The sequence below is a fragment of the Equus caballus genome, chromosome 26, assembly GCF_041296265.1.
Source record: "Equus caballus isolate H_3958 breed thoroughbred chromosome 26, TB-T2T, whole genome shotgun sequence".
Classification (NCBI taxonomy): domain Eukaryota; kingdom Metazoa; phylum Chordata; class Mammalia; order Perissodactyla; family Equidae; genus Equus; species Equus caballus.
The window spans coordinates 8,298,405-8,322,433 of record NC_091709.1 but is presented as its reverse complement, the minus strand read 5'-3'; the positions used below and the strand labels follow the sequence as shown (position 1 = coordinate 8,322,433).

Here is a 24,029-nt window from a genome sequence, read left to right as displayed (position 1 = left end):
AGTGCAAAATTCAATGACTTTTGACAAACATATCTAATCCAGTCAAAGTATAGAGTATTTCTACCAGTGTCACATCTCTTTCTACAATTATAGTGTACCAATAAAAGTTTAATTTAGTTAAGACCAGTAGACATTTTGTCTAGTTTCTGAATATAACATCATATAATATAAATTTTTCTCTTCTTTTCTGTCCTACTTGAGTACATGAACCAAACAACCCAATAGTGACACTTTTCAGACTAGTTTTCTTAACATTATCTGTAAAGTGGAAGCTTAGTAAATATCAGTCCTCTTCCGCACTAACAGTGTATTTAAGCTCTGCCTCTCCACTCCTGCAGCTAATTAGAAGGCAGCAAGCCCTTGGTCCGATGCTCCACAGACAATGCCACAATGGTCCAGTGTTAGTTCCATCTGTCCTGTGCTGGCATGGACAGTCTAACCCTAAATGACTCTAAGTTAGAACAGACCTGTTATCTCTGCAACCCTTTAAAACAAACAAACAACAAACACTCACAATGTGGTTAGCCTAATTCTAATCTTAAATTTGCTCTGCATTCACTCAGGCTTGGTCTTGTACCATCATCCTTTTCCCACCACGCTTCCATTAGCTCCATTCAACAACTGTCCCTCTCAATCTTTAGAGCAATCTATACTAAAGTAAGCTTCTCTGTACTAAAAGTTATATAAGACATTATTTGATTTTGCCTAAAATTTCATATTTAGTTATTTAAATTTTAATTACCCACTTTGATTTTGAAGTTTCTTCCCTATTGTCTTTACTTTGTGGAAACCACTGAATTAGGGGAATGTTGATGAAAAAAGTTCTGTGTTGGTTGAGAAGTTGGAATAGTAAAATTGTATCAAAGTAACTTTTCTAAATACAATAACCAGGAAAACTTACCCAGGGATAACTTTGAAAAAATCAAGATTTAGATGTATTGCTACTCACAAAGTCAAGCTGTATCTTTTGGAAATTTTAAGATAATTTAGAAATCTTATTAAATGAGGAATTTCTCAAGCAACATTTGGCTGTCTGGGAGGGCAGACTCTATCCTTTCCACGTAGATTGTTTATATTATCTCTGGCACCCATTTTTCTAAGTTTAGGCTTCACCAAATACTTAGAAATGTGAAGCATATATTTTCAGAAATAAAGAATACTGCATATTTAAATATCATGTATGCATAGCTAAATGTCTGTGTAGGAATTTTGAAAGTACTTTATGTTTCATGTGTAATTGGTGAAGAAACGGAAGAACGCCCTAGATGTAGTTGAATTTCAGTTGTTTCACATTAAGAGTAAAAGACAACCAGACTCTCCAGGAGCATCACATCATCTGTGCAAAGAAAGAATAGGAGGCTAAAACACACACACACACACACACACACACACACATTTAGGTGAATAGACAACTGTCATTCTCACTGCCGCGTGTGACGACGTGATAGCCTTGGATAAGACTCACTAGATTGAGAAGCCGCAGAGACATTGAGCGCTCGCGGCCTCCAAAGGACCTAAGGAGAGAATGACCTCGGAGACCACCTTAGCAAATCCAAGGATCGTGACTTTTTTAAAAAACGTACTGGTGCTGTAGATGTATGTAACCTCTATAGAAATCTCACTATTTTATGATAGGTCTGATAGCATACTGCGTTTTTCAAAGACAAGTAGTTAAGAAGAAAACTTTATTTGTTCTAATTTCCGTTATTTTCTACCTACATGATTCCTTATTATAGAGATTAATTAACTTCAAGTGAACAGTGAGTTTCAAAAATAGCTATTTATCAGTATTAACTTCTTTCATATTGAGTTATTATATTGAAAAACCTGTGATATGTGAAAACCATATCACAAATGTGAGATAATAGAAAATATATATTGGTCTCTGCCCTAGGTTTCTGGCACTGAGCTTCTAAAACACTTATAATTTCCCAAGTGAAAAGAACACAAGAAGAATCTTTTGTTCTAATATTTAGTCTTTGGCCCCAGTTCCTGACACACGGCTCCTGAAGGCCTTGTAATTGTCTGAGTTACGGTGATGTCTTTTGTTCTAATGAGGTGATTCTGGGTGGGCTCCTGGATAGGGGCTGGTCACTATAAACAACAAATCATGACTAGAAGCTTTGAATTTTCAGCCCCATCACCCATTCTCTTGAGACAGGAGAAGGGCTGAAAATGGAGTTAATGATGGACCATGCCTACATGATGAAGCCTCTATAAAAATCCCAGTTGTATGGAGTTTGGAGAGCTTCCAGGTCAGTGAACATATCTACGTACTGGGAGGGTGAGGCACCCCAAGTGCATGGGGAGAGAAGCTCTTGTGCTTGGGACCCTCCCAGACATTGTCCTGCATATCTCTTCATCTAATTATTCATCTGTATCCTTTACCACATTCTTTAATAAACAGGTAAACATAAGTAAGTATTTTCCTGAGTCTCTGAGCCACTCTAGAAATTAATCAAACCTGAGGAGGAAGTCATGGGAACCTCCACTTTGTAGCCAAGTCAGACAGAAGTTATGGGTAATCTGGGGACCTACTACTTGCTACTGACATCTGAAGTGGGGAGCAGTCTTGTGAGACTGAACCCTTGACCTGTGGGATCTGATATCATCTCCAGATAGTGTTAGATTTGAGTAAATTGTGGGACACCCAGCTAGTGTCACAGAATTGTTGACATGGGGAAAACTCACACATTTGTTGGCCAGAAGTGACAGAACTGTTGTGAGTGTGGTAGTGGTATAAGGGTGAAAGAGAACACAGGGGGAAAGAACCAGTTCTTTTTAAACAACATATTTGAAGATTTCTCTGATTCTTAAGGATATTAAAAGAAGAAGAACTTAGTGTTAAAAAATAAGGAATGTGAAGATCAATTGAAAAAGCGAAAAATAGGATCTCATCTTGATGAGTCCTTGCAGTAAAGATCTATGAAATGAATCCTTCTTCTATCACTACTGTTCAAAATTTATTTGCAATGTATATACCTTGGAATGCTTTTCTCCCAGCACTCTTGATTTGGGGGAGGAAATTATTTCTCTCTTTACTATAGAAAAATGAATGAAATAATTTTATAGAGAATCATCTTTCTGGTAAAAGTATTATAGTTTTCATTTTGGTCTGAATTTTATTTTAACATCAGGAGCTAAATAGAATTTATCTCTCAAAGGAACTAACCACAAAATATATTGTACATTTTATTGCAAATCTAACCAAACTGCATCAGTAGATTTAGCAGGGTTGGCAGAATGCTGGACATTGAAGACTATGAGGGACTTTACAGGCTATTGGGAAGACAGACTGGTAAGCAAATGATGTAATTACAACAAAATGTGGTAAGGCTAAATAATAAGAGAATGAATAACTATGCTATACCTCAGAAGAGAGGAAGAAGCTATTAGGAACTGTTGCCTAAGGGACTCAAGAAAACTTGATGGGGGAATTGTATTAGCAATGGATTTCTAAGGATAGTGAGTAGAAGAGATTTTTCGGGTGGAAAAGGAAGAGATTGGGTGTTCCAGACAGGGAGTATAGCACACACAATTGTGGACAGATGTCCAAAGTTATTGTCTTTAGAATTTTAGCTTTGAATGGACAGCAATAAATGATAAAGCTGGTATGTATGTTGTAATCTTATGAGAAGTCTTAAGTAATAAGGTAATGAATTTCAAATTATGTATCCTATTGTAGTTCAGAATTTCCCAAATGTGTGATCTTAAGAGTTTTCTGACATCAACTTCATAAAAAGTATAGATTCAAATATAGGTTTGGATCACTTTAGATCATTTATAAAATGATAAATTATCAAATTTTTATGATGTAGAAAGTTGAAGTTCTGGAAAGATTGAGATGAAAGGCACATAATCCAATGCAGGTGAAAAGTGGTAAGGGTTTGAACTAAGGTGGGGCTGAAAATCTAGAATTTGCCAGAAAGAAAATCCATCAGCTTTCAGCTGTTGGAACTGATTGGCATTTGGGGTTGTGAGGGAGGATATTTTAAGAAGTATAACTCTGAAATTCAAACTGGTTAGACTGTAAAAATGGAGAGTCCTGGGACCAAAACAGGAAATCCAAGAGAATAGCAGGTTGGGGGAAGCAGGTGAGATGGACAACATTCAGCTCCGACTGATTACGCTAATTCAAACCCAAGAGTGTTTCTGGATTTAGTAGAAGTGTTCACTTCAGAAAAAACTGAGGAGGAAATGTTCTTAAGTGGGTATTGTAATGAATGGTACAAACAAATGAGGGAGCAATGCTTTTGAAGGCATGTCTGATTCAACGGAAAAATCTTTCAACCATTTACTGTGTGATATTTTCCCATGGAGATAATTTTTAAAAGCCTTGGCTCACTTAGAAAAGAAATACTGAGCCCTTTTTGTTATTACTTTAACTTGTCCAATCTCTAAACCACAGAGATACCTCAGAGGTTCATTAAAAATTCCCAAACCCAGAAAGAGGAAAGTCCCAAGAAAAACAAACAAACTAAACCAGGTCCTGTAGGAGTTGAGTTTTGAAGTTCTGACTTCCTGATTCGAAGGGTGGGTCATATTTTCTTTGCAGAATAATGGTAAGCGTAGCTTTAAAACACCCTGGTTAAAGTAAGGAACCTCTTCCCTGTCTGTCAGAGGTCTGGCATGCACTTGACACATGTGTGATTCAAATACAGACTGTGAATGCCTAAGTTCCATCTCTAACCCCTTCCCTTTACAAAGAAACCTTTTTTAGCTGAATATTTTTGCTTCCGTGTTGTAATTTGTTTTTCTATTATTTCATTAGATTCCGTCAATGGCTCAGACTACATTGATAGTGAGAGAAAATCTTGCCCTTCCTCTGTGAATAAACGACTAGGGTTCAGTTGTTAACTATTAAGGTTATGCTTCCCTGTCTTCTGGACTGGTCATTGCACGTTTCTGATTAAAGAGGCTCCCATTAAAGTGCATGGAACTAGGGACAAAAACAGCCAGTAAATTAGTCAACCCTCGGTTCCCAGAGAGTTCTGTCTCCTTAGGACGGAAACTAAAAAGTGTTTGATATCAGCTTTCACAAAACACATAGTACTAGATGAGACAGGATGAAAATATCTGTCTAGTCTTATGCATAACTAAAGAAAAACTTTAAAGCAGAATGAATTGAGAGAGCCGTGAGCAAGTCCACTGGAACGCCACCAGTTAAGAACTGATTTTGTACTGGAGTGTTGGAACTTCTCGATGGTGCAGTGGAAGTTCAGGAAAGCTCCCTGGAAGGTGATGAACTGTGTGACTCACAAGCCTCCGGATCCCTCTTAACTGTCACTATTTTTCTCTTGTATTTTTATTCTTTTAGGAAATATTTCAATTAAAATAAAATAAATTTCATTATACCCAGTATATCATGTCTTCTTTCTTTATTTTCCAAAGAGCACATACATCCTGTTGTGCCCAGAATAGCAAAAGCTAAGGATCAAATACTTGCTCTGTCAAATACCAATACAACAAAACTGCATTTCACACACCGAGATACTGTTTTAAAGAGGGCCATTAACCTGCTAAAAATTATTACCTTCCTACTGTTTTAACTTTTCTTATTACCAGTTTCTTCATTTCTTTTTTCATTGTAAAAATGTCCATTTGCTAACCTGTATAAATGCTTGGACCATAGTTTCATAGCAGCCTACTTCATCATCAACTTCTTCCCCTTAATAACAGAATAATTTTAGAAATACCTCACTTTGGGGTATATAAAAGAGTCACCAGATGAAAACTCTCAATGCTGTGCTATTGGTGGACTCGTCAGGAATGGCAGTGAGCTATTTAAGCCTATGGCCCAGGGTTTTGCCAGTGAAAGCTCCTCCTTCTCCTCCCTATGAAACTCTTGACTCTGGTTCTGAGCATTTCTCCAGTCTTAGGGTAGGTTTCTTTTCATTCCATATGACTATTACCTACCATTCTTTCAAATCACAAATTTAAAAAGCAGAGGAATGGGAAGAAAGTAAATCAAATCTATTTTATAACATACATAGCAGTATCATGTTCTTTATACAGAAAAAAATAAATTTAAAGAATTTCTATGGATTCGGAAATAAGTACTTTGAACAAATCACTCTTTCATGCCTGAAAACTACCTAAAAGAAACATAATCCATATCACTGTTTCTCCTTGATATTACAAATTGTATTACACCATATGAGGAAGTATGGATAAATTATACTTCAAGATGTGAATTAAAAAGGGTTCTAGAAAACCTTTTAGAAAGCATGGGGACAGTGGAGTGCCCATGGAATTTGTCTCTTCTGCAGTATGTTACATTATGTCTCAAAATTATTTATTAGGAGAGAGAAAAATAATTTTTGTCAATTATTTATTAGTATTAAAATATTGATGAGCATTACCTAAATGTCACGGGATCCCAGCTGGTGCACTGGGCCTGAAACTGCTGAAATGCAGCCAGCACAGGGGCCTGTGTGAAAATATCAGGGCAAGTGACTTGGGGGGCCCTAAAAGCAGCAATCAGAAGAGGTTCATTTAACTTAGAGATGGCACAAGCCTCGAGCAATTGCCTCTACTTAAGTAAGTGTGGAATTACAAAAGGCTATTTGTTACAGTCCAACAGGGCCCTGCAGCTTGCTCAAAGACCTTTGAAGAATTTCAACAGTTGTAAGGTCTTGCCCAGCGCAGGAGCAGTGAAATTTGGGCAGATCCCCAAAACAGCCTCCAAAGCTTTCATTAAAAAGTTAACACAATCCTTGTCACAATTGTTCTTTGAAATGAATTATTTTCTCTCTCTTCTTTTTTAAGGACAGTGCTAAATGTGGTAATTTTCAAAACTACTTTGAAAATGTATTTAACTCTTAGGGGAAATAAAGCAGTTTCACCGTCTTATGGAAGGAATGTAGGGCCTCCATGGGCTTACTGGGAAGGTGTTCCGACATTAAGCTCCTTGAAATGCTCTGAAAGCAGACATTAAAAGTTGCTCTATCAATGGATTTACTGCAGCAGGAAAGTTAGTGGAATTTCCCCATTTTTTGTACCAAAGCAAAATTTGGTTCCAAAGACATTGAGGCTGCAATTTTTCCATTAGCAATTGGATAATGAATTGTTTTTTCCAAGTATTAGGATAAGTAAAAGACAATAATTCTCAAAAGTTGAACATATCTATTATTTAATCATAACTTGGTGATATCGTTATAAACATTGAATCGGTTTATAAAATTTCAACTTAACATAACCAAAATAAATGGTACTTTGCTTGGAATCAATTTCAGGGCAGCAAACCCCCACTGGATGGGGGGCAGGGGTGTTGTGAGGCCAATGTGGGAAATAAAACAATAAAATTGCATAGATGAAAAGTAAACATAAAATGTAAATAACATGAAGTTCTGTGAAAGGATGTTAATTGCTAATGGGAGCAAAGTGTAAATAAGAAATAGAATTTACTTTTCCATCAGGAAAGCATCATCTACATTTTTTCTTGGCAAAGGATTAAGTCATCATTCTCTTGTCATTAAAGAAATGGTGCTTCCAAAAGAGTTCATAAGAAGATCTTACAAATATGAGAAATAGGAGGATGGGAAATTTATTGCAATAGATTCTTCCTTTAAGTTTACAATTTCCAATGAAGTGTCAAAAGGCAAGCTTAGTGAAAGCTCCATTTTTAAGTGAGGAATAAAAATGAAAGGCATTTGTAGACAGGAACAAGTTAAATGACAGGCTGGATATGAAAGTCGGCACTTGACAATCACAGAAACATCAAGTCAACAAACTTGGAAGTTTTACCTCTGGCTGTTGTGGAGAATATAGATACTAAGGTTCTAATAGGCCCCAATTTGAGAAAAATCCCTAAGAGTATAAATCCTTTAGCAATGACAACAACTCAACAGTTAGTGTATCTAAGAATTCTTGATTTTCGTTTGTTTTGTGTTTGTAATTTACTTTGCCGAATTCCATCAGGGCAGAATGGCACTGAACCCCACAGCGAGATGTTTGGTCGGCCAGGGTACCAGGATTGAGATCTGAAACCACAAGTGCATTGATGGATAGCATGCATTTTTCTTTTTAATGGAAGGATTTGAAGTAGGATATCACTTAAGATATATTTTATCTTCCATTAGAAACAAAGGTCACCCTGTGATATTTGATCCAAACAGATGGTTTTTTATTCAAATTCTATACTTTTGATAATGCATAGCAAAACACAACAAACATAGAGTCGCCATCCAATAAGACACTTCAGAATACATGTAGAGAGTTATGGCACAAAGAACAGTCATTTCCTGCCTACTTCTTATTAAATATGTTTTTAGGGAATAAAAATGTAAAAGCAGAAGATTATTGTTTCCTGATATATATTTTTATTCATGAGAGATTTTTGTCAGAAGTCAAGACCTACCATAATATGTCCTAAATCCTATCTATTTTACAATACACTACATGTTATTATTACCTATAGATACCATGGGACTCCTTGTACATAATGGATTCCAGTCCTCTCACAGAGTTGCATATGAAAATGTTATCAATGAGCTGAAGAATCTGGCATTAATAACTTTGCAACATTATAACAAATAGGTAGTCCTGATGTTTTGTTCTTTTTTTAATACAACAAATATATTTCATTGCTTACATTATAGTAGCAGATTGAAAACATCTGCTCACTTGCCACTAGTCCACCACCAGTTGAAACTCAGCTCATTTTCCATAGGCCTGTATGTATCAGGGCTATAATCCAGCTGCTGAGGCTTGAGATGGGGCCAGATTAATACTCTAGAGCGTTTGAAATGGAAATAGTGCTTTCTTGCCAAAGATTAGAGCAATGACAGATTCCATTTGCTTGCTCCCTTCTCTCTCTGCTCTTCCTTACCACTCTTCCCAACCTGATTAATTTGCCTCCTCTCACCATTCCTTCCCACCCTCTCTTTACAGCTCCATCACCTGTCATCACGATTAAGAAGGATCGAACATCCAGAAACAGTATCTCTTTATCTTGGCAAGAACCTGAACACCCTAATGGGATCATATTGGACTACGAGGTCAAATACTATGAAAAGGTGGGGAGGCAGTGTTAAAGGGTTGAGTTGTGGAGGGAAAGAGGTCACCTTCTCTTGAGCTGTGCTCTGCAAAGAAACCAGAGACATTGCTAAGAAGTGGTAAAACTTTGTTTAGAGCTTTGGCCACGCGATACCTTTGATTGACAGGCAGAGGGGGCTTTGGAATCATTGTGTCTAATATCCTTCATTCTACAGCAATAAGCTTCAGCAGAGATGTCCCTACCAAACTGAAGCCATCTAGTTATGGCATTAGAAATGATATTTACATCCTTCCACACCACGACCCCAGTTCTACCCACTATTTTATAGTGATTCCTTAATCTATTGATGGATTGTTTCTTAATTCATTGCCTTAAGCATCATTTCCTGATCTTCACATTCACATGAATTTCGTTCAATACAGATAGAAACATCAAACTAATCATTGTGTTATTGAACCGACAAGGAAAAGCTTTCTTGACTTCATACAGGGAAATTTAGAAGTGTGTGGCTAAGTTTGCCTCACATCATACACCGGTGGATCAGTAATGCAAATATAAAAAATAGGTATGTAATGATTTATAAGTAGAATTTAGGTGGTGATATTTCATCACTGTAAATAGCACTTATTTCTCCCTTGTTAGAAATTATGGTGAGGTTTGGAAGCAAGATGTATTTAAACCTTATCATCAGAACTGGGTGGTTTTATAGCTACTAATATGAAAACAACGTATTTGTGTATCTGCTGCAGCTTACAAAGTATTTTAAAGTGAATTAAAAACACATTGTGGGTTTATGTATCAGTTTATATTTACTTATTCATGCATTATTTAATTTGGAGAGGTCTGATAACCCTACAAAAGTGGGCAAATAGATTGTTTTACAAATAAGAAAAGCGAGTCTATGGCGTTATTTGAATTTCTTAGCCTCAGTGCTAGTAAACATTATGTCTCCATTTTGCATCCTGCAGCCGTGAGTTTTCCCCTGTATTACATACCTCCTTCAACATGAGAATGGACCATTAGACACATGATACCTAGTGATACAATCAGTTGTGCAAAAAGGCATCACGTATAAACATTACTTTGCTTTACGCAGTTATTCTCTTTATTGAAGTTGATGTATTTCACAAGCATACCACCACTCTTTTCATACTGCCCCCTGCAGGGACACAGTATGTCTCTTTCATTAAAAGAAATCAGTCTTAATCAAACTCATTGTGCCAGAAGCATAGTACACGATATCTCCCAGCTTTTGTTACCCACGGTGGCATTGTCAGATACTCACCTGATCACAATCTTCTATTTGTAAAAGTGTGACAAGATGCACTGGGCAAATATAAGAATCCATGTTTTACAGATGATACAACAAAACAGAAAGAAGTTAATGATGTGCCTTAGTTCAGACTTGATAGCAGAACCGGGGAACACCCAACTTTCAGATCTATGGGGCTATTTCAAAAATACAGTTAATCTACGTTCATACTTTCCAAACATAAAAAGTTTTCTCAACTTTTTTGGTAGACCAACAAAGCACAATAAATATCCTTGTTTTTAAACAATATTAACCAGTACATGAAAAAGATGGTTGAATCTATTCATTATTCCTAAAGCATTTTAAATTTGATACATCCACACAAGTACTATTATTTTTAAGATATATTTATGTAAATATTTTTTATATAATCCATATATAAATTTTAAAATAATTAACAAATATATACCTGATTTTGGCAATATTTGTAATGTTTTACTAGAAGTCAAGCTCTACGAGGTCCAGCTTTCCTGATTGTTTGGTTGACTAATGATGACAAACTGCCGAATTCTGGGTATACACACAATAACCTTTTTAACAAATGAAATCATTATTTCTGTAAAATAAATATATTTGACTCTCTTTATTATTTAATATATTGACTCAAATACTATCTGATACCTAAACAGCATCTTTAACTAAGAGGTGTCTGTAACGCACAGCATTTTTCCTGTACTGTTCTGTCTAGTTTGGTTGAAGAGATGCGTTGTCCTGTATTACCCACTCCAGGCCCCATCCCAGGTGGAAGCACGTTCCACCACTGATCGAAATCAGGTTACCCAAAAAGTACTCACAACATGTTAATATGCATTAGAGGAAAATCACAATTCTGTGTAAGTCCAGTGTTTGTAAGCAAGGCTTGACACAAAAAGACGTTCCTATTAACGTGCAGTGTGACTCCTCTAATGTACATTGTGAATCTCTGAGAGGATCCTTTGTGGGAAATAGTTCTAGACTTTGATCTGAAGATGTTTGTCTATACTAAACCACCATGACTTAGATTAAATACAGTGCAAATATAGTTGATGCTTAGAAAGTTATTAATTTGGAGCTATATATAAAACCTGGACCTGTTTAAGTTTACTATTTTATAACTGATAGACATGTTTTCTGAGAATCAGTAGGTCCTTCTATTAAGTTTGGTTCAAAGGAGTTTTTTCTCTTTGTAAGTTTATTCGTGAAATTAGATTGAAGCTTTCGTTCAGCCTTGACTTTGAAGAGAACATATTTTCACTCACATATTTGGTAACTGGTAGGAAGGAAACCTAACTTTCTCTGCTTTATGTGCAGGGCACAATCTTTATATCCAAATCAGGACATTCTCTAGATGCTTTCAGCTTAAAAGAATGCTTTGATTGCACTCAGAAAGTGAGACCACTGCCATGTCTCTTTATCCGTCCTGTGCTCTGGGAGAATTTACAAGAATTGGTTTTGAGTGGGTACCGTTTTATACTTGATAGCAATAGAAAGATTTGATTTTAACATGATTTTTCTTACCCCAAAGCAGGAACAAGAGACAAGTTATACCATTCTGAGAGCAAGAGGCACGAATGTGACCATCAGTAGCCTCAAGCCTGACACGACATACGTCTTCCAAATCAGAGCCCGAACAGCAGCTGGATACGGGACCAACAGTCGCAAGTTTGAGTTTGAAACTAGCCCAGACTGTACGTATTATTTCAATGTGGCTTTTAGGGGGCAGGCTGTTGCAAAAGGTATCTGCTAATTCATCCCCACTCTCTCTAAGTTTTAACTAAGTGTAATAAATTCAAAGTAAATTGCTGAGACTTTAACAATTTGTAAGCATTGTGTCTGTGCATTCCTGTCTGTGTGAGAGTGCATCTGCGTTTTTTTCTTTTTTGCAAATCAAATGTGTTCTAATGTCTGGAATGCTTCTGGTCTTCTATTGGCTGGAAATTGCTTTGAGGAACATTATTTAATATGATAACACACTTCCAGTACCTGTTAATCCAGCTGTTCCAGGTTCATTGCATGATTCAGTGAACTACAAGGAATAAACTTGCTGATCCATGAGGATCTGAATTTTGTTTTAATCCTTAATATATTCAATCTTGTATCACTTGTACATTAAGGATTTTCTAAAACCTGATTTATTATCTCACTCATATTCATAAGCAATTTGGACAGTCCCATCCGTTTGACCCCAAATTTGGCTAAAATTAGTCTAAAATTGGCAGTCATTTTCCTAATAAAAGTTTTCTTTTCCTCAAATGCATTCGCTTCATATTAGGAAAGAGCTCTCCTAAGATATACCTTTCAAAAAGGTAAAATCATGACTATGGTACTAATATAAAATGAATACAAGTTAAAGATTTTATTTAACTTATTAATTAATGAGGAGACTAGTAAGAGACTAAAACCGGTTTTAAGGAAAATTTGAAGAACAGACACATATACACATATTCATACATATTTGTGTGTGCTCACATATGTGTAGGCAATCAGGAATACTTAAACCAATTTGCTAATTTGTCCAAAACTGGTTAATATCCTACAGGATAATAAATGTAATGCTGGGGGTCATCTTTTCTACTGCACATTAACCAGTTATATCTCTATTGAGTAAGTATCATTTTAATTGTAATGGGAAAAATCATATACATCACAGTAGTTTTCTACAACTTAAATTCACAGTTGTAAGATAGGCTAGAAAGACAATCAAGGATGAACACCCCTTAGAAACAGATTATCCAAGGAGGCTCTGACAATGCCCAGCCCGCCACTGAAAGGAAACCCAAGAATCTCTTTTGACCTTCCCAATTTGCCATTTTCTCCTGGCTCCTTTATTTCCTATTTTCTAAATCCTTTGTTGCTGATATAAAATCACACTGTAATTGGTACAGTAATATTTTATGCCCAAATTTCACACCTAATAGAAACATTCAGGATTAACAAAATAAATTATATAAACTGTTTAAGTTAATGTGATAGAGTAAATACATTACGGCACACTTTTTTCAGACAATTAGAAATGTAGCTTTACAACAACAAACTGTAACTTCTGCAAGGTGTTGAGATTCTAGGCTTTCTAGAAGGCATCAGCTCACAGCTGAAGCACGACTCTTCTACTCAAAGGAAAGCTGCCATCCTCAATACACAAATCTATGCCTCAAGACCTGTCCTAGTCCTCCTGGGATGGAATGAGCATGGAGAAGCCACTCTCTGAGGATATTAGATACGAAATGCTGGAAGTCCATGAGAACAAGGTTTAAAACAAGTTCCAAATTTTAGATGACACAATAACAAAATACAATTGCAACTTGACATTAGCAGTTTTAAGTCTTTTTGTAACTTTTAAGTGGTGCAAAGAGTTTCTTGTTTTGAAGTGATTGTAGACTGACTTTTTTCAAACTTTTAAATGTTTATTTGAATGAACAACAACAAAATCTATATTTGATTTACCAAGAAAGATCCCAAATCTTAGAAATAGAAAAAGCAAATGTTTACTACGTCTTGTGATACAAATTAGGCATATTGAGAGCTGGAGGGTCAGATCATCATTAGGTAAACATTTATTATGTTGATGCATATTTTGGAATTTCAGTCTAATCCTGCATGTGCTTAGTTAGCACTTAACCTTATCTGATAAGTAAATTCACAAAAACAATACCAAATTCCAAAATTCTAACGTGATTCCAGATTCATCACAGATATTTCTGTGGTAGTGTTTATGCATGAACCTGTAATGAGGCTTCAGTGTCTGAGGCTTAAGCAATAATCCATTTAAACACCGCAAGGTCTTAGAATCTTTCCCAAATAAGTTTTGTATTTCCAACACTTCCATTGTTTGAGAGAGAGCAGATGAAAGGAGGATAAAAAGAAAAATATGAACTTTTGAACACCCCCCTCTCTATTTATAAAAAAAGTGTCGTGCCGTTTGATTTTTTAAAAAGTCAATTTACTCTTCCTGCTTCACCACAGAATTTTTCTAGACTTAAATATAGAAGAGAAAAAAATGCCCTTTATCTTAAGGGGAAAAGGACAAAAATCAACTCTTTATTTTTTTAAATTGAAATGAGATATTCGTAAAACCTCCAAGGATTTGAGTCTTACTTGTTATACATTCATTTTTAAAAGATACAAGAGACTCATGTTTGGATTTCTTTAAAAATTTGCTCTAGTTTTCGTGTTTCAAAGTCATATGAAGAGTTCTCATCAATAACACAGGGCGCTGAGTTGGAATGTAAATCCTGCTGTCTGAGCCCGGTCCGTGGGAAGGCACAGTGGCACCGGGGCGCACCTGCTCTCAGGCACTTTAGGATGTCTTCGTTGTGCACGGCAGCACTTTACCTTTGTTACCGTCCTCATTTTACAGATGAGGAAACTGAGGCATAGGGAAGTGAAGTCAGCTTTCCAAAGTCACGCAGTTGGTAAGTGTTGGGTCTGATTCTAGAATCCGTGTGTTTATGTGACAGTATATAAAGCATTTTGAAAAACATTTCATTTGATCCTGTTCTGTAAGGTGTTCAGATACCATTATTTCCTTTTACACATGGTCTAAGACACACAGTTTACCTGATTTTTCTGAGGTCGCATAGCTAGTATCAGTAATCCTGGAGTCTCCAGATTTTGGAGTACTGATCCAGAGCTGCTATTGCTGTTAAACTAAGAAGCACAGAAGTCATAGAGTGTATAGGAGTCAAAGGACTTTCCTAGAGCAAAGGCATCGCCCAGCAAAGCAAGAAGCACAAGCAGTACAGCATGTTTGGGACGGTGGACAGTCCCACCGCAGGGGACTCTCGGGGCAGAAACTGCACCACAGCAGCTGCTTTTGCCCAAGAAAAGCAGGAACAGTTTACCGGTTAAAAGGAAGGACTCTGGAGCCGATTGGCGTTTACTAGAATGACATTGACAAGCCACCTCAATTCTCAATGCCTCAGTTTCCCTGTCTGGAAATTGGGGAAGATCATTATGCATAACTCAATAGGGTTTTTATGTTGATTAAATCAGCTATTATTTGTAAAGTGTTTAAAATATTAGCTGGTCTGGTAGGTACTCAGTGTGTGTGCCTGTGTTTTCTGTATAAAGAAATAGTACATAATTTGAACACCCAAGGAATTCAAGAGCAAAACTATGTGGGATGGAGCTGAGTTTGGGATTGGAGGATTCTGGTGGATGTTACTATTCAAGACGATTAGCACTCAGACAATTCAATGAGCCCTGCTGAAGGCTTCATGGCCCCTTTTCATTGTTTTTTTTTTTTTTTTTCAATTATTGTATTGAGATCACAATCGTTTATAACATTTTGTAATTTCAGGTGTACATTATTATTTATCAATTTCTGTATAGACTGCATTGTGCTCACCACCAGTAGTCTAATTTTTATCTGTCACCATAAGTATGTGCCCCTTTACCCCTTTCGTCCCCCCTCAGCCCCCTTCCCCTCTGGTAACCACTCATCTGTCCTCTTTGTCCATGCATTCCTTTATCTTTCACATACGAGTGAAATCATACAGTGTTTGTCTTTCTCTGTCTGGCTTATTTCACTTAACACCATATCCTCAGGTCTGAGTTTGCAGCAACTTTGATCTCCTGGACTCTATTATTAGGGGACATTAAGGCAGCCTTTCAGGGGCTGGCCCGGTGGTGCAGCAGTTAAATTCGCACGTTCCACTTCTCGGCGGCTCAGGGTTCACTGGCCCAGATACTGGGTGTGGACATGGCACCTCTTGACACACCATGCTGTGGTAGGTGTCCCACATAGAAAGTAGAGGAACATGGGCATGGATGTTAGCTCAGGGCCAGTCTTCCTCAGCAAAAAGAGGAGGATTGGCAGCAGTTAGCTCAGGGCTAATCTTCCTCAAATAAATAAATAAATAAATAAATAAAAAATAAGGCAGCCTTTCAAAGGCAGAATGGAATCATCATGTAGGGAAATTTATATAACAAAACTAGATATTCATAAATAATTTTGTAGGATATCTTGTACTTTTGCCAGTGTTTCACCAGGAAATGACATAATAAAAATATATAAAATTTATTGAGCACTCAGTATGTGCTCAGCACTGTTCTAAGAGCTTTGCTTGTATTAACTCATTTAATCTTCACAACAATCATATTATGTCACATAGCAAGTAAATACAAATCCAGGCATTTTTGTTTCACAAAAATGGACTCCTAACCCATCTACTCTAGGGAGAGAACGCCGGCAGTATGTGCAAGATGGACTGAAATGGGAAATGACCAGAAACAGGGGAGCAGTTTGCTTGTGGGAAACACACTCAAATTGACTTTCTAAGAAATGTAATAATTATCAAATTTTAATAGTATTTTAAACATTATTAAACAACTCTAAACAAGTATTTAATCAATAATACTCATTTACATGTTTGCTAACTTCAGTAACAAAAATTATCTGATTTGGTTATGTGCTTCAGAAAGTTTCTGGGATTTGTGGATATTTAGAGCTAGAATAAACTGTAGGGAAGTCCTAGTTTAATCCTCCCTTTGAAAAGACAGAAAAAGGAATAGAGAACTCTTTCTCCTGTCGTGTTTCCCCTCCCAGTTTCACTGACTCTTTAAAGTGGTTAATCAAAATTATAGAGAATCCAGAACTTGCTTCTGTTTATAAGTTATTATAGTATACAATGAAAAGCATGAGATACAGTTATCATCATACATTTATGGAGCATCATTGAAACTCTAGGCTGAGCTATTTTATAAGCTATTCGCAGATCTACAGCCAAAGGATAAGGCTGCATCAGTCCAGGTCTTCTGGGAAGGAGATATTAAGATGGAATTATAAGAGCTTTATAGGAGGAAATATTGATGAAGTGTACAAGAAGGAGGAGTGGAAACAGGCAAGCAGTGCCTCAGACTGAGATGCAGGTCAGCCATCTACGAAGAGGAGAGGGAAGGAGAAAGGTTGAGGAGGAGGAGCTTCAGACAACGAGGCTCAGCAAGTCTCACCAAGCTGATGGGGAGCCCTGGAGTAAAGACTGCCCATGGGAGGATCCCTGCATTGGGCAGACCTGGCCCGGCTTCAGGCCCCTTGCCATGGTTAGTCATTGAGGGGAGCATGGCTTGTGCATGGCCATGCTGGGTGGATCCTGAAGGTGAAGCAGCCAGAGGCTGCCCACTGCACACTTGTTACCGCACAAAGGGCACTATCTGCTCTGCTCCAGCAAGACAAAAGCCAATCATCAAGAGGCGAGATGGCGGCAGAGAAAGGGCATTTATTACAGCTTGCTAGCCAGAGGGAAGATGGTCAACTAATGTCCAAAAGAACCATCTTAAGCAGAGCACAGAATCTTAAAGCAGTTATGTAGGCCAGTGGGTTATAGGGGAAGGGGTTAGGAATGTTGGCCCAGGAGATGCCACACCAGATCTTTCAGTTGTCATTGATGATGGCCATCAGCATAGCCTCTCTGTGCTGGGTCATCACAATCTTAAGGAATTCAAAAGAACACAGTTATCGTCTTGTCACAGCTGGGAGGTATGTGCACAAGTAGGAGTCATAAAATCTACAGAGTGAGTGGATCTCTTGGAGGGTGTTCATCCAGCTGGGTTATTTAGGCAGAGGTCATATTTTCTACAATATGGCTTCCTTTATGCCAACCTTGTGCTGAGCCGGTATCACACTTGGCAACATGGAGATCTGAGCAGGCGCTCACATGATGCCACAGTGATGTAAACAGTGGGCTTCTGGTAGGAAAGAAGAAAGTGCTAGCAACAGTTTATATTATGAGTATGCCATCCTGCCACACACTCAGCTCTTTTTGCATATGCTTAGAAAATCTCTAACAGCCTATCTGCCATGTTTCTTTATTTGTATCATTTAAGTATTCCCCAAGCTGCATTATTTTAAAGAAAATCTTCCAAAATTAGATGTTGATCAGGTTGAAGATGTGATATTAACTTCTGGAGAGGTGGTATTATTCAAATAACCAAACTCTCGCCTCTAAGCTCTTTTGATGCAGCACTCATTCATTTGTCCAATTAGCATTTGCTGTAAGAGCAACATATGTGAAAGTGTGAGCATATGAAACAACTGTTCCAGGAGCTGCATGTATTCAGAAAGTGTAGAGGTTAGGCTGCTTGTGGAGTTTGTTAGCAGAGGGGGCTGGGGATTTAAGCAGGGAACAGATCCTAAATGGCTTTAAATGCTCTGCTACAGAATTTGCATTTTATCCTGAAAGTTATGAAGAGACCTGCAAAATTTTTATGAATGAAAAGGACATGGTCAAATTCATGGTTTAGGAAGAATATTGTGATGGCCACGTAAAAGATAGGAAAGACATACAAATGGAAACCAATTAGGAATTTCTAATTGCAATCTATAAATGAAGACATAAACTAAGATATTTAAAGAGTTTGGTGATTAATTGGATATAGAATGATCAGAAGAGGGAAGAGGACAAGGTGACTTTGTATTTATGGTCTACATCCTTGCCACTCAAAATGTTGTGGTCTGGAATCAGCAGCATGAGCATCACTGAGAGTTCACAAGAAATGCACAGTCTCAGTCCCCACTCCAGAATGACTGAATCCGAAACTGCTTTTCCCAAAAGATCCCTAAATGATTTGTATGAACATTAAAGTTAGAGAAGCATTAGTCTAGGTCAAGGGTCAACACACTTTTTCTGTAAAGGGCCAGATAATAAATATTTTAGGCTGTGTGTACATATAGTCTCAGCTGCTCCTACTCAACTCAGCTCTTTTACCATAAAAGCAGTCATAGACAGTACACAAATAAGTGAATGTGGCTGTGTTCAAATACAATTCTATTTATGGACACCAAAATTTGAATTTTATATATTTTCATGTCACAAAATCTTCTTTTGACTTTTGAAATCATTAAAAATGTAAAACCATTTGAAGCTCCTGAGCTATGCAAACACCTATGGCAGGCCAGACTTGGCTTCTGAGCCATTTTTGCCAATACTTTGTCTGGGAGCATGAATGAGTGACAGGCCATTTACAAAGGCAGGAAATACAGGGAGAGGAACAATTTGTTGATGATATGCGTTGAGTTCCATATGATAGGTGTTACACCACCGTTTAAATAAACGTATATCGAAGGCTAAACCAGCTTAATTAGAAAGCTTTCATAATTTCATTCTGGGAAATCTTACCTGTTCACTTCTGGTTTATCCAATGAGTTTCTTGCCAGTGAGATTAGAGAAAACCAGTCTAGCATATTTCACACACGAGGCACTCAAATAGTTTCTGACTGATGTCTTTGAAACAAACTATTTGCTCTTATTATAATTAGGTAGAAATTTCAAGCAAAATTATAGGAAATGTCTGAGTTTTTTTTACACCAAGTGAAGAATTCCTTTTTCACTGTATCAGACAGCAAGCCACATTTCAGGTAAAAGCAGGATAAATATGACCATTTATCAGCTTTTCCATCTAGATGCTAGTCTGGATGTGTTAACGCCGGTGTGCTATTCTTGTTTTTCTCTTCACCCTCACAGCTTTCTCCATCTCGGGTGAGAATAGCCAGGTGGTCATGATCGCCGTCTCAGCGGCGGGAGCCATCCTCCTCCTCAGCGGTGTCGCCTACGTTTTGATCGGGAGGTGAGGTCACAGTCTGTTTTAAGACTTACTTTCATTATTGTTTTGCTTGCTGCTAAAATCTGAAGAGCCTGGTCAGTAAAGCATTTTAACAAATAAGAATATCTCTACTTGTATTCTGGATCCTTCTTCTTTCCTCCCTTTCTTTCGTTTCTCCATCTTTAGTTGACTTTCTCTTTTCCATTAAATCCGACCCCACTCTCCAGCACACGCCACTTGTCTTCTCTCCTTCAGCCTCACTGTAGTTTTTACTTTCTTTTTCCAATTACCCCTCGTTCCTTTTTCCAAATACGCTCCAGAGTCCCTGACGCTTTCTCACCCAGAATGCTGTAACACTGTACAGCTCTAATCACCAACAATGAGGACTTTACCCTTCATTCTTCCTAAGAGCAGTTGTTAAAAAAATACTATAAACACATTCTAAGGTGATTATAAAAACTGAACTGAAGGGTCTGCCCAGTGGGAAAGCAGCTCCACACATCCCCTCATTAGGCAGCTCTCCAGGGCCCCTGAGACAGAGGCTTTCTGGAAAGGATGGAGAAAGTACGAAGTCATTAAACTTGCACTAAAGCATTTAATTGTTTGAGGAAAATCTTTATTTTTGGTGCTTTGCACATTCTGAGCTGACTTCATTGTCTGAAGTATATTTTCTGTCTGTGTTATCTTCCCTTGATTTACCTCCAGGTTTTGTGGCTACAACAAGTCGAAACATGGTGCAGAGGAAAAAAGACTTCATTTTGGAAATGGACATTGTAAGTGTCTAAACTGTGTTTGGTTTTACCACTTTAGTTGTAGCAGTTGTTGATTTATAATTGGATAACTTCCCCCTGACAAAGAGAATTCAAAAGTAGTTTTATGGAAAAATGGAACAAATTAAATTTATTTTAAACAGAGAAGGAAATTCGTGGTTCCACATTACGTAATTTTTACATGGCCACAGTTCAGCACAGTTAAGCTAAGGTGGAGGGAACACATGGCGTATACTCAGATAACACCCATGGTGAGGAGCACGTATGTAGTCAGCTCTGCAACTGAAAGGCACAGCGTGTCTTCAATTTCCTCATCACTCTCCCTTTGCTACAATCCAAATAAGAGCCTTTCCCCTTTCCTAACTGCCGAGTGAAGGTAAACAACCTCTGTGTGTGCCACATGCCTTCCTCCGTTCTGTCAGCCAACCGGGAGAGAGCTTTTAGAATAAACTGTTTATTTTGGAGTTACATGATATCCGACTGGTAGTAAAGCCTGAACCTTCCCACCATATTTTAATGCCAACCAATTTAGCCTCTTTTTAACATTTTCTAAAAGAAATACTCTTTTAGGAAACAAAGTCTTTATATCTAATTTAAAAACTCATTTTTTTTCTTCTGGCGAAAAAAGTCATCACATGTGTTTTTCTTTTGCAAACCACAGCACAGTTGAATATGGAATTACTAATCAGTGGCCGTAAAAGGAAGGGCGTGTTCTCATGGAAATTGATATGGAGACTATAATCATGCTTCTGTGCTCTCAGATAGTCTTAGTATAACTAATGTCATCTTGTGAGCATGCCTTTCTTTGGCATTCACCATTGCCGCTTTAAATTATCTTCAAATCAACATGATGTTTCCTATCAGTCACTGGCTTTGCATCTATAAATCATAGCTTTAGTTACAACTCAAGTTAAAAACTCAATTACCTGTTGCTAACACAGAGTAGGCATACAGTAGCTTGAAAACAAAAGAAAAGAATGTCTTCCAAATGTAAATTGGTGTGGGATGGACACTGCCAGGGTTTGCAGAGAGCAGGGTTTGTTTTCTACGTTTCATTTCAGTCATTTTAGAATAACTCACAAAAGAGCCAAAGTGCTGCCTTCCTAATCTGAACATCTCATCACTGCAGATCAGTTCGTTACCAGCTCAAAGGTCTTAAGAGCACATGAACAAGTTACAGCATCCTTCTCTAGCTTCTTTTCATGGTCCCAGAAAACCCCGAGTCACAGTCACCGTGGTAAATTAGAGCAGTGCATGAAGTTGCTCTTAATATGAGTTGGACAACTGATGTAAATATTGTCCTTAGAGCAAGACTATACTGATTTGGTTCTTTAGGGATCATAAATTATAAATCTCATGAATTTGGAGCGTTGATACATTTCCGCGTGCCAATTGTAAGCAGGTTTCTCTATTACTCCGATCTGTTTCAGCTGTTGGTTTTTATTGTGACGTTTGTAGAAACTTTAATTTTATTCAAATGCACAATATCCTTACATAGGCAAACAAAAAAGAAATGCATTTTATCCAAGCTGCAAGGGCATAAAGTCACTCATATGCATGTCATAAACTTTTTGCGTCTTACTCCTACAGCTGGTTTATTTCAGGCCATTTATTTGGTATTACTTTAGAAAGCTCTTGCTATGAACTATTCCCTCCAGCCTTGTTACAAATTCTATAATATTGTTTCAAAAGGAAAGAAATGTGTTTCACCTCCTAAGATCCTGTCCCCTTGCCCTCTCTGGCTGGGCCTTTTTACTTTTTTGCTATCCTTAGGGCACCTCGTGCTGGTAAAATGGAAATATGCATTATTGTGTTTGCACAGAACGAGCTGTAAAGTAGTGCAGCTTAACACACGGGCATGTGTTTATTATCTGGTTTTCTGGACAGAGCCCAGTTACCCTGTGTGTTGCCCTTAATTATTGGTGTGAAGGGATTATGTGCCTTGCGTCCTGAATCACCTGATGCCTGGAACCGCTGGGGTCAGTGGTTAAAAAGCAGCAGCTGAATCGCTCACAGTGAGCCGGTGAGCAGGACACTTTACTGGGGGATGTGTGTGCATTTCTATTTGTGTTGTTTCCCTAAATGTCCTGTGGATAGAAAAGCAGTTCACTCGATTTTAATTAAAAGCAATGAATTTGATTTCATGTGGGAATGATTATTTAATTTTCAGAATATTTAGTAAACCATATCTCTCTAGGGTGACAGGTGCCAAAGGGTAACTCTAACACACTTTCAAAACTTTTTAAAGCCATTCTTTATTTAAATATTTGAAACATTGTTCCTGACAACTCATTATATAATCTTCCTTGTAAATTCTGACGCCAATAATCTCTCCCAAATTGATTTCCTTAAATTCAGTAATGTAAAATATTTGTAATTCCTCACCAGAAAAAATTTCATTTTTACCTTACTTTTTAAAGTGCTATGTTTTTTCCATGAAAAGGAATGCTGGATTTCCTTACCTTCCCATTTCCCAACCTTTATATTACTGGAGACAAATCAAAACATCACAAATCATAGCCTCCATTTGATGTGAATCTCCATTAAAATGTAACTGAACTGACTAAACAAAAAGATTCTTACAAGACTTAATTTTCTAACATCTTCGAGTAAGTCTCTAGTTACATTTACTGTTTTCCTCACTCTAAAGCAAGAAAAGTATAGTAGCTTTCCTTAATCTGTTTGTTTGTTTTAAAGGTGAAGTGTTTTAGTGCTGATAATGTTAGAGTAGTTTTGGTGTAATAATAACTTACGGTAGTCAACTGGATGAAAGAGTGACTCTGCCAGCTGTTTTTATAGGAAGTAATAATGTTTATAACGTGGCGAAAGCATGCAAAGGGATTTCTGAGCTCAAAAGAAATGAGCATTTCTTAGTCCAAATTCTATGACCAGGAAACCTCAATGATAATAATTGTGAATAAACATTCTTGACAATGAAAATATTAATAGTGGCAATAATCATTGTTATTTATTGAGCGCTAACTATCTAACAGACCCCAAGCCAGGCACTTGAACAGCAAGCTTTCAGAGCTTTCTTTCCTGATTCATAGCTAATTCTTATTGCTGAGCTATTCAAAATGGAAAATCTTCAAAGGAAGGGTTCTCACTTCAAAAGCTACTGTTCTCACAGTTTGTCCAAAAGAAGGGCAAAGGACTTACAGTTTCTGCATTTCTGTGGATGTTGACTCCCTCGACATCGTGTCTTCTCAAGTTATCCACACTCTGCAGCATCTTCTACAGTGCGGGAGTCAACGCCCGGCAGCAGCGGGTGTGGCATTGGACTTCTCCTTAGTTCTCCGTTTGGTCCCCCACCCTCCCATTTCTGTTCTGCAGTCTCAAAACCATTCGAAGAAGTAAATTATGATGTAAGCATGGTATTCACAAAGTTGTCCTGTAGGTCAACGAATTGATTATTTCTTAGACTAGACTC

General features: G+C 37.5%; 1 protein-coding gene across 2 annotated transcripts in view; it reads left to right on the top strand.

Moving 5' to 3' along the window:
• The window catches only part of EPHA3 (EPH receptor A3), a 368,458-nt gene that overhangs the window by 276,284 nt on the left and 68,145 nt on the right, over positions 1 to 24,029 (top strand). The window contains exons 6-9 of one of the 2 annotated variants that reach the window (XM_001501427.7): positions 8,893 to 9,017; positions 11,815 to 11,977; positions 19,751 to 19,853; positions 20,535 to 20,602. In XM_001501427.7, coding sequence (XP_001501477.3) covers positions 8,893 to 9,017; positions 11,815 to 11,977; positions 19,751 to 19,853; positions 20,535 to 20,602 — 459 coding nt within the window. The remainder of the gene's footprint in view (positions 1 to 8,892; positions 9,018 to 11,814; positions 11,978 to 19,750; positions 19,854 to 20,534; positions 20,603 to 24,029) is intronic. The other variant, XM_005606092.4, reaches the window with a different exon arrangement.